This window comes from Talaromyces proteolyticus (assembly GCF_021365285.1).
Source record: "Talaromyces proteolyticus strain PMI_201 chromosome Unknown BGW36scaffold_10, whole genome shotgun sequence".
NCBI lineage: Eukaryota > Fungi > Ascomycota > Eurotiomycetes > Eurotiales > Trichocomaceae > Talaromyces > Talaromyces proteolyticus.
The window spans coordinates 1,656,835-1,670,745 of NW_025764286.1; the positions used below are offsets into that span (position 1 = coordinate 1,656,835).

The window sequence follows — 13,911 nt, forward strand, 5'->3', positions numbered from 1 at the left end:
AGTGTCAATGAACCGACAAGTATACCCAGCTTCATAAACATTTTAGAATACCTTGTTCAATCCAGCGGGTACAAGATCTAAATTAACGACAGTATTAATGGAAAACAAGAACTATAAGCTGGTCACTCGGTCGTAGGATTAGCCTATCTAAGTAATCGTTCAAAATGCTGTTGATTTGATTTCCCGATAGTCAGGCGGGACTCTAGCCTTCCAAAAGAATAAAAAGGGAGAAAGAAAGAAATAAATAAATATAGAAAGTCGTGCGCTTATAAATTCACCTCAAAGAGACTATTTTTAGCTTGCGAATATCGAGATGCAGCTGTTCTTTATTGAAATTTTAGGTTTAAGTGACTAAATTTAGATTATATTTGGGACTTAAAGAGAAAAAGCAGAGGTAAAGGGAGCGGCTGGAGCGAGACAAAGAGGTAGATTGAGTGAAGATGTGCGCAGAAGGAGTATACTATGTCTTTTAAAGGTGCTGAGGCTGGATGGATCACCGATGAAGTAGCCAGAAAGAAGAAAAAAGAGAAGATAGTTAGCTAGTGATCAAGAGGGGGTTATGCTGGCGAGGGACGCTACAAGATTATGCAGAATGATGTTCTAGGTGCGAATAATTGTCGGTGAATTATCAAAGATGATAGGAGAAACCCCTTTGGATAAGATTCTTTGAGAATTTTGAGGTTGGTTTAGCTTGGAAACCACATTGTTATACTGCGAGCTATTGTTTGATTGACCGATAATTAGGAGCGTCTGGTGTTGTAGGCGTCCTTCCGGTGTGGACGACAACGTTACCGAACGCCAATAGGAATTATAAGAGGTAAACTGATCAAAGCTCATTGGAAAGATATGATCATGGAATATCTCGAGTGTGGAACTATGTGAGCACCATTCGTCAAGCTCGGCGCATATAGCTGCATTACCCCAAACCGTTCTTTCATACGACGATACGTGTAACTCGGTGTAGATCATACCTAATTTTGATGGTTTCGGACAAATCGACATGGCCTTGTAGAGAAACGCGAGTGGTAGGGCTCAGAAAATTCGGATCAATAGCAAAATTGAAATAATGAGTATGCTACTCGTGTATCTATTGATACAATGTATCTTTTAAATATTGATACGTGTAACTGACGAAGGACTATTTCAATTGATGCGACTCTGTAGATGGTGAGTGTATATATATTTTGGGTTTATCTTTGTATAAATTGATGCTACTGGACTTGGTAAATACGTGTATTCCTATTAACTGAGTTATTATAAAATTCACATGTTTTGATTGCTGGCAGCCACTCTACTATATCTCTTACTACATTTCAAATAGATTTAAACAGATCATGGATTAAAACATACCTTCCATATCTAAATCCGTTAAAAGCTCCGGGTTCTCCATATTCGCCACATCAAACATGTCCTCCAAGCTCGTGTCCATGCCTGTAGTATCAACATTTCCACCCAATCCTAGTCCCAGCCCCGATCCATCATTTGCACCCGCCACAGCATCGTTGAGGATTTGATCGATGTTCTCATTCGATGCGCCCACAAGACTACCGCCCCCGTTTCCGGTGTCATCGCCTTCACCCAAGTTCATCGGATTATGTGTCGCGGCGTCGAGATTAATGTCCTCCATTATATTGCTCACGTCCAAGTTGTCCACGTGTGTGGGAGGAGCGAGGAGTGAGTTAACCCGTCGCGTCAGTCGTACAATGATTTCTGCCCGGGATGGGTCCTTTTCTGAGAGCTTGGGAACGGTTTGGTGCTGCAGGATGAGTACGTCGCGAAGGGTAAGTATGGGACATTGCGGAAGAGCCTCTTTGCTTGGGTCAACTGGGTGATACATTGCTTGTTCCATGGCAAAGGCTTCAGGCACGGGAGAGCATATTAGCGTGGCGGCAACATCTAGGGCAAGGTCGAGTGTTCCCGATTCTGCCTGTGATTTCAACTCGTCGATTAGTACGGGGAGGATGCGAGAGGCCGTGAGCAGCCTGATACCCGTGAGAATCTGGCGATGAGTGTAGGAGTGGGGAGACATATTTATGTCTGCGCTGGCGCTCCAGAGCACAAGACCATGGAATGTGTTGCGTATAGAACCGCTAAGCCCGCCGGCATGCGAAGTCCAACTGTCCAATTCGCTTCGACGGCTACTTCCATTGCGTTGGAATGACAGATATGGCTCAAGGACATCGAGGATCGGTTTGATATCTGAGCGAGCGGGATGTCGAGCCCGCACATCTTTGAGTTGTTCCTCCAAGCAGCGTGCGCTAATGTTGAGCACGGTCCGATGGACTGCTTCGGCTTCTCCTGAAATTGAGTTTGGCTTGACCAAAGCATAAAGCACTTTTAATGGAATTGTGGGGTTGTTCTCTGATTCCCAAATATAGTTACCCAGCCATGAGAGCGCGAAGACAAGGGATGGGAGCAGAAATGGTTCAAGTAGATCTATCAACAGTCAAATCAGTCAACCATTGGTCATCACAGCCACAGGATAACGAAGAAAATTATGAAGATATGATACGCACATTCAAAACCACCCTTGAGTGTGTCCAATTCTAACTTTCCAAGTTCACACGCACCCAATGTCTGACTGAATAGGGTGGCCACAAGCAGATAAAATTCTTGTGGACTGCAAGAAGACATGGTTTCTTCGCTAATCCCCTCAGCTATGAAAAGCGCAGATATCCAAGCACCAAGATTTTTGTTCTGTGTTTCTGACAGGTCGTCTAGCTTCAGACTAGTCGAGCCTCGATCAAGAAGCTTCAATACAAAGGACTGGTTATCTGAGATTCCCAAATCGTACTGGTTGAGGTCGTAGCGGTACTTAAAGGCAAGAACCAATAGTAGTATGTTGCTGAACTCATCGTACATAGGCTGATTTTCGCCTGTAGATTGTTAATATACAAGCGTAAATGGACGGGATATTTCTCACCTTGATCTTCATCCCACTTCCATGCGTCCAAAAGAGAGCAAATAGGTTGCAAAATGTTTTTAAAACTGCGAAAGAGGAGCATCACGTCGAGGACCTGAGGTCGACGGGATATTGAATTACAAATACCCTTTAGCGTAACCGTTTCTCTTTGATTACAAAGGGAATGTATGACCTAATACAAATGTTAGCTAGAGCGTAGCTGGATGGAGAAGTACTCACATCTGTAACAGCGGCGACGATGGCGCCTGCATTTCCTTCCATTGACTCAATCTCGGATATCAATTGATCCGCTCGCTCCTGATTGGAGTGGATTTGGGTTGCAATGTCCTCCTTGACATATCGGCCTCCGACAGGTAGCGTCTGCATAGGGTTCTCACCAAGAAGACGTTCAATGCTAGATTCAGGGATGAGTCTATGTAAGGCACACGAAAACAGAAATTCCTGTCGGACATCCGAAAGCACAGTATTGCCTTGCATTTCAAACATTTGAGAAAATGACGGAAAGGCATTGGGGTCGACTCGATTCAAGGCATGACCTATACATATTTCCATTGGAATAGGCTGTATCGACGTTGCGGCCATACTGGCGAGAAATGGCGGAAGCTTGTTAACAAGAAAAGACCGGAATACAAACATATTCCGACTGGATTCGTTTCGGTACATTGCGTTAGAAAGAACGTCGAAGGTTGCAGTAATCAGTTCTTGAACAAGCATTTCATAATGGCCCTGGCCGATCGTTAGTTGTTTTCACAAGATACAACCAGATAGTGAGGTTTACCCCGTAGCGGTTTGATAAGTAATTCAACAACATGTTATCGTCAACAAGGGGGCGACCAATGAGCTGGCTTGTGTTAGTAGTTTACCAATGGGTCGTGAAGGTGGGTTTACCATAGCATTTATATATACATATAGCCCAGCTCTAGAGTTAATGACAGGACCATCTATCACAGATGCCTCAAATTGAAGAGTATTCATGTTCATTCCATCCATCATCTGATCAATTTCTTTTGAGGGAGGCTCCCCATACAATTGATAAGCCTTTTGCAAACCATCAAGGCGGGTTCGCAGGTTCACTGAAATAACAGCAGATGAAGACAGATATGTGGTAAGAGCCTGACCGAGCGGTATCTTGAAACCTGAATCCATTCAATACCAAACACTGAGAGCAAATAATTAAGACTGAGTCTTACCTTGCAATATGTCTGACGACAACGCATCAAGACCTTTTTCGGTCGCAGACAACGCAATAAACAAAATACCCAAGGACTCAAACAGAGCCAGCACGTCCGGCGAGTTTAGTAACCCTACAGTCTGCTGGTTTTCAGCGATGCTGCTCGAATGTAAACGGACCAGGGACAATATCCATTCCGAAGCCACCGTAAAGATACTAGTCACATCGTGAATGGTTATTGACAGATTAGGGCTAGATAACGGTACTATGGTATCTTGGACAATGCGAGTGTCGCTCATCAGAGTAGACAACTTTGATGTTTTCTCCTTGGCGTCTGCAGATAGGGTCTGGTCTCCAATAGACGAATGTTTTCGCAGGCCGTTGAGCACTGTAGCTGTTTTGAGCTTCCCAAATTTGGTGAGAGCGTCGACATATGAAGGTATGAGTGGGTCATATTGGCCATTAGTTACAGAACGAGACTCCAGGATCACATCAACTAGAGCCGCTTCTGGCAAGGGCGCACGTTTCGACAGAAGCTTGACTAGATTGCAAAACTCGCTCACATCTACCCGACGACTCAAACATTCACGGAGTAATTGTCTCCATTGTTCAATTGGCGCTGCCATAACTGATGTTTATGGATGTTGCATGCTTCACTGGCAAGCCGTGATTGAAAAAATAAAGCACTCGAAGTAAAACCGGTCATATCACAGTACATACGGCATTACTCAACAGGCCGATGGATTTATTCCGGCGACTGAAGTTCAATGTTTGGCTGACCAGCGCATCGACGAGCCGAACAATGAAGTATGAAGTTGTTGATATCAGCCTCGACCGCGATGAAAGAACGCCCACGTGACTTGATGGATAATCATGCTTATGTAATCTATATAATTACCTGCTGTGATTGGCTGAGATGGATCATACAGGCGAATTCAAACCAAATCGATTTTTGTTTTTATTAGGATATAATAAACTAAAAATTCTCGCAGCAAGTTGGCTGATTAGAAATTCGTCGGAACTGGGGAGTTGGGAGTGATCTACATGTTCGATGATGCTAATGGTAATGGGACATATTAATCACATAATTAATACAGAGAAACCAAGACATATCATTTTATCAATAACGCTAAAATCTCATGACTCGTAATTGGCAGGTGATCGGACCAATCATAAGCACCAGTTGAGTAAGACGAGAAACGCCTAAACGTTCCAATTCTAATACTCATGTATCGGCTTTTAGTGGCCAAGCAAGCATAGCTAAGGATAACTGCAAAGAGGCGTAGGACCCAGCAGAGAACCCGACAACTCGCAGTAGGCTTGCAGTGGCTGGCTGAATTCTAGGGTGTATTGAACAATACTATCCCATATCTATCCATCAGTATATCCACACACAATGACTTTAAGCCAGGCCCCGCAATAATTTTCCGCCGGCGAAAACCAGAAATAGGCCCTCTTGGTGATCTTAGCACTCCTTCTTTCTCACCGATAACAAAGAAGCTTCTTTGCGGACCACATCACTGGTTCTTCCGAGTGGATAACCGGAGGGGAAATCAGAGAACCGACGTTCACGGAAGTACTACAGTACTACTTGATGCCCATTGGGTTCAAACGCCATTGCCACATTCATGATTTGCCCAGTTGTATCCAATTCTAATTTCCCATATGGGTCTCCGTGAAGGTTACATATCGGCCAATCCGTTTATCGAACATCCTTCGAACGAAGAAAGTTGACTGACAGGGCTATCATCGGCGATACTCCGTAGAGTTCGTAGAGCTAGACGGAGAATATCGGGACTAGCATCAATACAATATAGAAACACGACCGAATAATAAGACTAATCATCGATGAGACTAGCTGCTCGTAGAAAAGACGGGCGGCTCTAAACCGCTGCGTCCCATGGTACCTTTCGAGCCGGACGAGGATATTGCTTACAAACAATAAATACGTTTCGATCCAAGCCCAATTAGCCTATCAAAAGCATTAATTAGTCGACCAAAAAGTCTCTCCACAAATCTCGCCAACCCTGCAATAATTCCGGCTAATGATAGTTGTGTAATGCACCTTTTGTGTCACCACAATTTGGCCGCAGGACCGTTGAAGTCGACGCCTCTAGCGGGTAGCAAGATTGTCCCTCTCCGATGCTGATTGGCTGTGTGGCGAAATGAAGAGAAGACCGAATAACTACTTGGAACCACACACAGCCCGATCATTGGCCTCAATGCCCACATAAAAACGGCGAGCCAAGAGGCGAGGCAGAAAAAAGGGGAAGCCCCAAATCGACCTATTCATTAATAATACGTGAGACCAAACTTATTTGAAGTTACTCCGCCAATGTACATGGTAAAAAATGTCCATGTAAATTTTGAGAAATGATGATGGCTGCCAAGGCTAAAATTTTATGAACGTCTATCAGATGCAGATGTTAGTGCGAATGCTCCTATGGTAGATCGTCGATAGAATAATAAGATCGAGCTTCTTTCAATGCTGAACCATGTACCAGGCCTCTGCGGTAAGTGTAACTGTGGACCGTATTGAAATGTCACGTATGAAACCACAAAGCTAGACCAGCCGCTTCTTTGAATTAGCTAACGTGGTCGAAAGCCGGAGGAAGAGAAAGACCCGTGATTTGACGCTGGATTCCTGCCAGCTATTCTCCATTTCCTGTCAATGGAACGTCATACGGCAAGCCGAATTTCCAAGTAGATATCTATAAACTAAAAAATGAACGGAAAAGAAAAGAAAAAAATTATCTATCGTGATTGCTGCGCTGTAAAATGCCAACAGATTAAGTAATACTGCACATGGACAACCTGGAAATCCTAGCGGCTCAAACGCAGAATGAGCATCTTTCAAAAAGTAATGCAAGATCCTGAACAAACTCCTGGCTCTGGCTCTTTCATTCAAAATTCATTTCATCTCAGTAAAATGCACAATGTTTCATCGCACGTAGAGTAAATCTCAACCTGTATTACAAGTCTGTTCTTCGGTATTTATGGTCTAGAATTTCGATGTCGCGAGGTTTGTGAAGATGAATCTTGGAGTGTATCTGGGAATCGGGGACCAACCATCCAATCTTCCATGGCTAACCATTCGCTCCAACTTCGCTCAGCAGCCTCAAGCTCGGTATCAATGGGCCCTTGTAGTGGCCGTAAGAATGGGACAGTCTCTGATGGTCCCATATCGTAATCCTTCTTCACTGAAGCCCATCCACCGCTCTTTGCTGCGAAGAGATAGTTCCGACGCTCATGTTCATGTAGTGACCCAACGCCGGTCGTCCAATCATCGCCAAAAAATCCATGCAAAACCCCAGGAAAGTCCATGCCCGTAGCAACAAGGCGCCTGATATAGGGAACCAATGATATCGATGGTGGTAGATTAGGCACGGGAACCGACCTCGTATCGTGTCCTGGGACTGAAGGGGCAGTACCGGAGGAAGTGGAATTGAAGATTGGATGAGATTGTTTTTGGAAGGGTAATTGGATGTTCAGGAAGGCTGAGAGCGCCTGCACGGGGACGCTATGCTGCGCGTAGTCGAGGAAATACCTTTGACAGCTTTGGTATCGCGGGTACCATTCGAAGATATCAAAGTTGGAGTCATCGGATCCCTGAGAGGCCTCTGATAAGCCAGCCATGGTGGCGGGGTCGAATTGATGGTCTGATCCACTCATCCTGGAGCGATGGTCGTCGACGGACTGGTCTCGACCTGGCTGCTGTTGCCCAGATACAAAGAAAGCGAGGCTGTAGGTTAAGATGAGATCTTAGCTTGAAGTGTCTCCGGACCGGGGAGTGCTGAATGGGGGGCAAGGAGAGTGAAGGCTCGGCTACGAATCAAGCAGCTGAGGCTGAGATCTTTGTCTTTTCTGACTTGCGTTGCAGATATCGGGCAATCGAAACAATGCAGAATGGGGGCCGTTTACTTGCGGGTGAAGATACTTCTGCCTCGACGGATCACGAAACGTAATCTCGACCCCAACGAGGCAGGATCCGGGTCAGGGTCGGAGGCAGATGGGCGACCGAGACGACGAGATGTGATCAAGCGCAAAGGTGACTTAGGCGGCGGTTTCATTCAGTGGCATTGGTTTTGGGGAATCCCGTCGGGCCGCGGGGTGCCACTGCGGGAATCGCATACGGAGGGTTGCGCAGGATGGACGACAGGCGGGCTGAGCCACGAAGATCAGGGCTCAAGCACTGGCATTCCAGGCAGCAGGGTCAGAAGGACAGAAGTGCAGTTAGAAGAGGCAGAAGCAAAAAGAGAAATCCATAAGACCAGAAAGGAAGAAAGCTTAGGAGAGGGAGGGCAATTGACTTTATGTGATGGAAGGAAGCTGCACCGACGAGCGGTTCGCAAAGGCCGTATGGTATGGTAAATGACCGCGCAGTATGTATTGTAACGGAAGAGGCAGCCGAAACGGGCAGCAATTATTGCATGTGCCTGGTATACTCGGCCTAAAAGAGTTGTCGAGCTGAGCCAGCACCATGCATGGCGGCCATGTGCGCCACAAGCCTCATGCCCGGGTCTCCTTAGGCTTAGAGTCTTCGACCCTAACTTAGGATCTTAGTTGATGTCCATCGCAGCTGGAAGTCGGGTTCGTGTCCATGTCGTCCATGATGCAATTATTCGACCGGGTGCGACTTAGTGCGCCGAATGAAGTTTCGCGGCTGGGGAAGATGTCTGTTGCAGTGGGGACGTGATGGCAAAATTTTCCCGGCTGTCATTAATGACTACTGTTGTGACTGTCCTGGCCAGAACTGGGTATACGGCGTATGACACTATGGGGCACACATGTACATGCGAATGTGTATACACGTATCTGGCTACTTGTCGCTTCCAAGACGCCGCTGTGGCTACAGATTTCAGTGGTGACACTGACACTGACATACATTGGCTGCAAGACTAGGTTGTTACTCTTGGATCCACAGCGGGCTAGTCCACACCGATTTCTCCCCAGTATATCTATCAGCTTTTTCGCCGTCGTGATTACTATTCGGGCGAAGGGGACTCTGCCAATAGTGCCGGAGAAAGGAGACTCGATTATTGATTGAGGATGCCTCGGATAAATAATTAATGGCCTCGAATACACTCGATGCGAATACTTATTGGGGCTGGCGCTTTTCACCTTTTTTTTTGGGTTTTTTTGCCACTGAGATCTTTGAACTTTCAGGGTTCGCTTATCGTGATTGGCCAATATCATGCTTCGTACACCCCACTAACCGACATTATTACCAGCTACGGTAAGCGTGAATGAGACCAGTTGAATAAGGCCAGCAGCAACAGTAGTACTTCGTTAGAGCCAGGTTTCGCCACCGCTAACTAGAATGCATATACCTGACTGTCTCGGCCTGTCTCCCGTGACCTCCGAGAAGCGGATTGCTGTACACGCGCACTAAGCCCTAGTTTCAGCTGATTCCAGGAAGGTGTTCATAATAATATCGTCAACTATATAAATGTGGACCGGATACACTAGATCAGAGGACCGAGTTGCATCGTGTTATCGCCGCCCCGACGGGACGGTTGGATAAAATTAGTGGTAGTGGTATTGTTACTTGTCGCTTGATATAATGATGCCGTCTGATGGCGTCGAGAATACTCTGTATTTGTGATTCAAGACTCAAATCCGCGGTAGAGCCCAAATCTCTCCAAGGTTCCCTATGCTACCGCAAGAAAGGGTAGTTAGACAGCTGTCAAAAGCCTAAAGCACGTGGCTGCAGGACTATGGAGCTGGTTGTATGCGATGCATAGGAAGGGATTTTGCTCTGTAAGAAATCCTAGCATTGTCTCGGTAGGTAAGTGACGCAAGGGAGAACATCTACTCTGTAGAGAAACGGAATACAGACAACGAAAGAGAAAAAAATACTGAATTTCGGGTCATGCTGTGAGATGCTTGTTGGAGGAAGAATCAAAGCCGGTCTGTGATTGGACGCCGCAAGGGGCCAGATCAACCTCAGCCACAGATCCGAATCACAAAAGAACGATCGGTGTGGCTAGTGATGGCTAGTGCATGTCGATCGCTGGTCAATGGGTAAACGATACTAAATCGTCCTACTGTACTTAGTAACTAGTCAGTAATCTGGTAAATTACCGCTAGCCCCAGCCACGGCTCACTAGCCACAACTTCACCGCCTCACTCGGACCCCTTTTCAGGTCGGCCATGACGTGTGTAGCGGCCAAAATAAAAGCCCGTATGCTAGGCAGCGTAATTATTGATAGCAAAGGAGCTTAGTTGGCTATCGCAGGATGTCGGCTGCTCAGGTCTCAGGGTTGCTACTTCTGATCGGGATCGTCGATCGATCGATCGTTTGTCTGATTCAGCTTTTGCAGCATCTGGACAATAGCCTAACCATATATGGGAAAGGGCGAAACGGGCCACTAGCCAGGTCACGAGACCTTGCGTCAGGCCGAATCAAGCAACTCCACTTATCTGACTCGCGGCGTACTAGTTCCTGATTGGCCACAGCCTGCTTTAGCCTCATCCGAGGAATCCCCGAGACTCTTCCTTGTACTATCAAGTCTCAACACCGCGTGCTGGTCCTAGGAAGGGGGAGACAATCTGTAACCATGTGCATATGGCCATACCGTGAGTATCCATTGTGAATGTGTGATTAATATCTGTATGAAGGTCATCTGATAAAATTTGGCATGATAGTCTAGAGTAAGTACAACCATATCGTAGATGAACCCAGATGGTCAAATCATTATGATTACTAGCAGTTGACATGTCCGGTCAGGCTATGGTATGTATATCAGTACACACTGAAGCTAATATGTACTGGGGCTATCGTCTACCAATAGACGGCGCTTCTCGGCCGAATCGAGACCTCTGACTGGAGGGCTGTCGTTCTGTCGACGCTAACGTGGTAGTTGCTATATAACCGTATATGGTCTTGTCAACGATTGTGTGTATATGGTACACAAAAACCAACTGACGGAGCTCTTGGTTTCGCTTCTCTCGACTGAATTATCATGATCATTATAGTGACGATGCTGATATAAGCAGCACCAGTTCAAGAGCGTCTCTGCATCTTCCTTTTCGTCTCCACCACCCAAGCAAACGCCAGCAGAGCAGCAGAAACCATTTCCGCTGTCCCTGCGAAGGCAAGCCCGTGCCACCAGTGATTTTCCCGGCCGACGAGAGCCTCAGCGATAGGCGTACCCACCAGTGAGGCGATTCCCACAGGAAGGCAGGCAATACCGAGGCGCACGCCAGTCGAGGTAACGTCGGGATCAAGAGCACAGACGGTGGGGAAGTAGAGAGAGACAACTAAAAAGCGAGAGATGAGGGTTAGGCCTTGCAAATATTGATTTATAAACTGAAAACTTACTTGAACCAGAAAAGAAGCCGTATCTACAACGGCAAACACCACGTTAGTAATGAAGCTTGTCTCACACAATACCAAGATTGACTCACAAGATACAGACGACGATAATACTGCCAGGGTTTGTAGCGCCCCCAAGAGCGAAAATGAGGGCGCCGCCTGCCGCCGTGCAGGGAACGTAGAGCTACGGAGACGTGGATATTTAGCATATCCTCAACAAGCTTCATGACTGCATATCTTACTTCCAAAGTTCCAAAATGGTCTGCCATCCAGTTTGGGATTGTCCTACCCAATACACCTGAAAGGTTGATTATGGAAAGGAGCCAAGACGCAAGACCAGGAGAAATCCCGTGCTCAAGCGCGAAGGACTGGATCGCGAACCTAGAACAATATAATTAGCCGGTCATCCATTGATTCGCATATGCGATTCTCTATTTTGCGCAAACTCACATCGGAAAGTAGAGGCCGAGACAGACAATGAAACCGCTTGAGATGATAGCTAGGTATGCTGGATCCCGGAGAAGCTCCGAGATGCTGCGCGGCTTCTCTCCCTTCTCTTCCACAGCTTCTTCGGCGCCGGATGGATCCTTCTCCTCCGGTGATGATCCAGTCTCCACCGCTGGGTTTCCTTTAGTATTGATCGATTTTTTCTCATCTTCCGCGAGCGTCTTCTCAGGTTGTGATACGAGCAGGTTACCAAGCACAATACTCCCAAGGGCGATGAATGCGCTCACACGGACTGTCCAAGAAAATCCGAGACTGGAGGTTAGAAGTTTGCTAGTCAACACGGAGAAAGTGAAACCTCCGAGTGAAGTTCCAGTTGTGATGATACCCATTGCAAGTGACCGGCGTTTTGTGAAGTGCTGTGACACGATTCCCGAAACGGGCAAATACGCAAAGCCGAGACCAGCGCCTAAACCGATACTGTAGCAAAAACATATGTGGTCAGAATAATATCACATCGACAGTACGAAATTGGTGTTCGCTCACCCTTGAGCCAGGATAATTGGTGCGTATTGGCCCCGCTTGCAAAGACTGAGCATGAAAAACGTAAAGACAAAGAGGATAGAACCGCCCCCGACGGTGAGGCGCCAACGACCAGCGTCAAGTAGTAGACCGCCAAAGACTCCAAGGCTGTTGGAGAAGGCAGGTTAGTATTGATACCAAGGAAATGTCGATGGCACATGGCCCCATATCTCTCACAAAAATTCCAAGAAGAGTTGCAGGCTCCCAATCCATGCAATAGACGACTCTGAATATTCCTGCATGTGTGCGTGATGGTCAATTCAAATGCAAGCTTGTTTAGCTCCAATGACTAATTGCTCACATCCAGCCATGTTGCCTCATAGAAGGTCTGATAGCTCCCGAAAGCTGTGACTGCTCCAACCATAGAAAACTGGAACAGCCAAGCTCCCAGAACAGCAGACCAGCCTTTAATTCCCCCATCAATATTGTGAAAAAATCCGCTGTCCCTGGGAGCCGACTCAACCACTGGCACGGAGGCCGCTACGGCCTCACGTTTCGTCCGTTCTGCCGATTTTTCAGAGCCCGTCATAGTCCTGATTGATTCTTGAGGTTGAGAAGACATGACGGCCGTGCTGGTATGGTGGTTCCGTCGAAGGAAAATGGGTCAAAACTGGAACGACGTTGCGAGCCGGTAAGCATCCAGAGAAGGAAACAAATAACACAGGAGAGAAAGAGAAATAATATTTCTTAAGCTAAGCTAATAAAAATAGAAACGGCGTCGTGCACTAGGCGTTACTTTTGGGCTTTAAATTTTAATGATAAGATATTGGGGTAAGGTGTGGAGTTAGCCCTAATTTTTAGACGGCTAAATAAGAGACTTAATGATAGTAACTTAGCTATCAACAAGGTGCATAGACGTGTTAACTATCCCGACGCAGGGGGGCCGAAATCCTATCTGACAGAACAATTGATGTCTATTTATATGGAACCAGGAAATTCTTATATATACCATACTAGATCATCAGAGGGAGATCGGGTCTCCGATTTCCCTTATTGTTGGGGGCTTCAGCTTTGTGCACGAAAACCGATTGCAAAGAATACAAGACCTGCATCAAAATGCCGTTTGCTACAACCTCACTAGGGTGCGCTAAAACCGTGTGGTTTCGACGGGTCTATCATAACGTCAGCCGATGCAAAGATGACAAAACGTTACATTTTGGTTAATAGGAACGTCGCCCGCATGTACACATCACTCAAAGGGACGTATCGCACTAGATACTAATGTTGAATTTGTTAGAGGAATGATGTGATCTGCTGTTAGGGGCGGGAACAGGAGCGGCTGGTCGTCAGTAGTTACGAGCCTAGCGTTATATTAGCTCACTAGCGGACCCTTCTAATAGTTCTAACTTACCAACTGAGCGCTAATACTACCCCATTAGTATTAGTATCGGGGCCTGGACTGTTGCTATCTATTATCCAGTTTGCGATTGGACGGTACGTCTTTGGAGGCCAATAATGAATCATATTGTTTTC

At 46.4% G+C, this 13,911-nt stretch overlaps 4 protein-coding genes across 4 annotated transcripts; 1 reads left to right on the forward strand and 3 right to left on the reverse strand.

The window, feature by feature from the left end:
* Positions 1-1,137: 1,137 nt before the first annotated feature.
* On the reverse strand, positions 1,138-5,049 carry BGW36DRAFT_419210 (putative RNA polymerase II mediator complex subunit Nut1). The gene is made up of 7 exons (XM_046219446.1): positions 4,114-5,049; positions 3,812-4,059; positions 3,702-3,764; positions 3,143-3,649; positions 2,924-3,095; positions 2,517-2,876; positions 1,138-2,436 (listed from the first exon to the last, which is right to left on the reverse strand). The coding sequence occupies exons 1-7, from the start codon at positions 4,718-4,720 to the stop codon at positions 1,340-1,342; spliced, it is 3,054 nt and encodes a 1,017-aa protein (XP_046069028.1). The 5' UTR covers positions 4,721-5,049; the 3' UTR covers positions 1,138-1,339.
* Positions 5,050-7,088: 2,039 nt separating this feature from the next.
* BGW36DRAFT_399876 (uncharacterized protein) lies at positions 7,089-7,766 on the reverse strand (the record flags this gene model as incomplete). The annotated part of the gene is made up of 1 exon (XM_046218572.1): positions 7,089-7,766. One exon carries the CDS (start codon positions 7,764-7,766, stop codon positions 7,089-7,091), a length of 678 nt encoding a protein of 225 aa, XP_046069029.1.
* Positions 7,767-8,000: 234 nt separating this feature from the next.
* On the forward strand, positions 8,001-8,465 carry BGW36DRAFT_430895 (uncharacterized protein; the record flags this gene model as incomplete). The annotated part of the gene is made up of 1 exon (XM_046220900.1): positions 8,001-8,465. One exon carries the CDS (start codon positions 8,001-8,003, stop codon positions 8,463-8,465), a length of 465 nt encoding a protein of 154 aa, XP_046069030.1.
* A 2,492-nt stretch (positions 8,466-10,957) lies between these two features.
* On the reverse strand, positions 10,958-13,174 carry BGW36DRAFT_35487 (major facilitator superfamily domain-containing protein). The gene is made up of 8 exons (XM_046213575.1): positions 12,740-13,174; positions 12,616-12,674; positions 12,403-12,546; positions 11,863-12,336; positions 11,655-11,793; positions 11,505-11,596; positions 11,419-11,441; positions 10,958-11,357 (listed from the first exon to the last, which is right to left on the reverse strand). Exons 1-8 carry the CDS (start codon positions 12,998-13,000, stop codon positions 11,101-11,103), a joined length of 1,449 nt encoding a protein of 482 aa, XP_046069031.1. The 5' UTR covers positions 13,001-13,174; the 3' UTR covers positions 10,958-11,100.
* Between the last annotated feature and the right edge of the window lie 737 nt (positions 13,175-13,911).